At 41.0% G+C, this 3,367-nt stretch overlaps 1 protein-coding gene across 1 annotated transcript; it reads left to right on the plus strand.

The window, feature by feature from the left end:
• Positions 1-822: 822 nt before the first annotated feature.
• On the plus strand, positions 823-1,903 carry LOC110113312 (short-chain dehydrogenase reductase 3b-like). The gene has a single exon (XM_020845844.2). It carries the CDS (start codon positions 922-924, stop codon positions 1,729-1,731), a length of 810 nt encoding a protein of 269 aa, XP_020701503.1. The 5' UTR covers positions 823-921; the 3' UTR covers positions 1,732-1,903.
• The last annotated feature ends 1,464 nt before the right edge of the window (positions 1,904-3,367 follow it).

The raw sequence follows: 3,367 nt of genomic DNA on the forward strand, positions 1-3,367 counted from the left end.
AACCATCTCCATAAGTTTATCTTCTTTTGACTCATCTGCTGCCAGTTGCCACTAAGCCACATTTCTTGCCACTAAACTAGCACCCGACATGCGTTCCCCATGCCATATGGCAATCTCTTACTATTTTAGCCTTTCATTAATCATAGGATTAGTTATCATTAATTTATATTAGTTATTTTAATTATAATTAAACTTGTATAATCATACATAAAAATTAATCCAAATTTCTATTATCTATATGTTTAGGTCAAAGGTCACTATTACATGAATGACTACAACTAAGAAATATAATAAACTTTGCATACTAAAGTTTAATTGTGGCAAAATTGGTTGCTAGGAGAAATTATTAAGTGCATAGTTCGGACGTAGAGAAACGTGCGGATATGTACTTAAAATTTGACATGTGAAGTGCACTTTGGTTCCACTTTTTTGTGTGATTTATATGTGCTTTACTTGCACTTTGATTAAAAAAAAAAATACTTGCACTTTGACTGTTCTTTTGTTGCGCTTTTTTACTTCTTTTTACCTGTACTTTGGTTGTGCTTTTGATGCGCTTTGCTTAAAGTTCTGCAGACACATTAAATATATAAAATAAAAAGTAAATCCAATTGAATATGCATGTGTTCACTCCACGTATTAATATTTTATTGGAATCCAGACGTATCTCTATGTTCTGACTCCGCACCTAATAATTTCTCCGCCGCCTCAAGCTTGGTCAAGTTTGGTGGCATTTATTGAGTTTTATATTGAAGACTATTGGTGACCAAGTATTTGTCCAGTTGCTCTTATTGACAAGCAATAACCCTTGACTGGCTAATTTTTTCCGGCCTTTCCGTTGGCTAAAATAAAGAACAAAAATTTATCGTATAGCACATACTGATCCCAACTTTGCATAAAAACCAAACGAAACTCTCCCCATTGATGACTTCAATTTCACACATGGCTTCAAACAATCTGAGGCTGGAGGGGAAAGTAGCCATCATCACCGGCGGAGCCAGCGGCATAGGCGAAACCACCACGCGCCTCTTTTCCGCTCACGGCGCCTCAGTCATCATCGCCGACATAAACGATTCCCTCGGCCACCTCGTCGCCGCCTCCATCTCACCTCCCGGCCGCTGCTCCTTCATCCACTGCGACGTCCGCAACGAACTCCACCTCGCCGCCGCCGTCGACCACGCCATCACCACCTACGGCCGCCTCGACATCATGTTCAGCAACGCCGGCGTGGCCGGCCCCCTCACCGGAATCCTCGGCCTCGACCCCGCAAGCCTAGATCAAACTCTCGCCGTCCACGTCCGCGGCACAGCGTTGGCCATCAAGCACGCCGGACGGGCGATGGTGGCGGCAGGGACGCGGGGGTCTATCATATGCACGGCAAGCGTCGCGGCAATACACGGCGGGCTCGCGCCGGCGGCATACACGACCGCAAAGCACGCGGTTTTGGGGCTTGCGAAGGCAGCGGCGGCGGAACTTGGTGGGAAAGGGGTGAGGGTGAATTGCGTGTCCCCGTATTTGCTGGCGACGCCGCTGACATGCGGGGGGTATGGGGTGGATGCGGCGAAGCTGGAGGAGAAATCGTGCGCTGGGGCGAACCTCAAAGGGGCGGTGCTGAAGGCGACTGACGTGGCGGCGGCGGTGCTGTTCTTGGCCTCCGACGAGTCAGGTTTTGTAAGCGGGCATAACTTCGTTATCGACGGCGGAACGACGGTGGTGAACTACACGTTACTCTAAATTGATTTATGAGAGCTATCCGCGAGAAGATATAGAGCGATGGTTGATATGAAAGAGAGAAATCATTTAGATTTTCCTACAATAAGTTCGAATGAGTTCTATATTACAAAGTTTTTTTTTTTGAATGATGAAGAATAAATTATAAATCTAAGATCCTTTCAAATTTATTGTATTTTTTTATTTTGGTCGGAAAGTTTTTATTATTACTAAATTTGGATTAATAAGTCTTTATTGCTATTTAATTTGGGTTTGTGAGTCTTTATCATTATTGAATATAATTAATATTCAATGCATTGCATAATTATAAACAATGTCCAACATGCATATTCAACATTGGACTGGTCAAAATAATTGAATCCATATATGAATATACTTGGTCAAATATTATGAACTTCCAAAGCAAATGCTAGATATATATGATCAAAATGTTTATAATATTATATGACAACATTATACACTTCTAAAGCAAATTAATGTGAGATACATTATGGTGAGAGTGTTCACACACACACATATATATATATATAGGGGCGGATGCAGCATGGGGGCACTGGAGGCACGTGCCCCCACTGACTTTATTAATAATCTCTAATTAAGTATATTTATGACTCATTAATTACCTATTAAATCAAAATAGTATTACTATATTTCAGCATGTTCGAAGTTTGCTCAAAAATTGAATGTTTGAGACCTGTTCGTGAACAGATCTTAGCTCTAAAGTTCTACTGGTAAGATTGATTTGACTAACCGATTGATATTGACATTTGATCATGCATATTGATATGTGATTGATTGCATTGTATGTTTGTATGGATTTCGACGAGTTTTGTTTTGGATTTGGATTTAGATCGATTTCGTTTTGCGTTGTTTTTGTCTCGCACCTGTAGGGAAATGTCGGGACGACATTTTTCTAAGGTGGGGAGATTGTGAGACCTCGTTCCCTTACTGTTCCTCTCTGATTTGGATTTTTTCTCTCAGGATCGTCCAGGACGATTTTAGATCGTCCAGGCCGATCGGCACTGTAGAAAATATCGGCCTGAGGATAGTTCTAGGAACCGTCCAGGACGATTTTTCTGGTCTGATCGTCCCGGGACGATTTGGCGATCGGCCGGGCCGATCAGACAAATGATATATGAAAATCTGATCGTTTTGATGAGAGAGAAAATCATTTTTAAATAAAATATCTGATTTGAGGAGAGAGAAAGAGAAAGGGAAAAAGAGGAAACCTGGTTTTGGAGGCCGCGGAGCGCTTTTCGTCCGACGCTGCTGTTGGGAAAAGTGAAGATCTCGTGGTAAGGACTCCGAACCCTATTTCTGTTTTCAAAGATATTGAGTTTTGACCGAGTTGTGATTTGTTTTGTGTTTTCGTAATCGACTTTTCGACGTGATTTCTTATTGACACAACTTTCACCGCACAACTTTTAGTATGTTATAGATATGATTATTGTACACGATTTGACTGTATTCTACGAAGATTTTACCGGTCGGAATTGATTCTACGCGATTTTAATCGAATAGAAAATTATCAGGACTTGATTTGATTTGATTTCTATAGGACAATAGTCTTGTATTGATGTTATAGATATTCTTCTGTAATTTGGAAAGATTTGGAAATTGTGCTTTTTGTAGGATTTTT

This window comes from Dendrobium catenatum, unplaced genomic scaffold, assembly GCF_001605985.2.
Source record: "Dendrobium catenatum unplaced genomic scaffold, ASM160598v2 original_scaffold_165368, whole genome shotgun sequence".
Lineage (NCBI taxonomy): Eukaryota > Viridiplantae > Streptophyta > Magnoliopsida > Asparagales > Orchidaceae > Dendrobium > Dendrobium catenatum.

Bases quoted from the DNA above. Each gene is read 5' to 3' on its own strand.
- LOC110113312 (XM_020845844.2), top strand. From the start codon at position 922: ATGACTTCAATTTCACACATGGCTTCAAACAATCTGAGGCTGGAGGGG.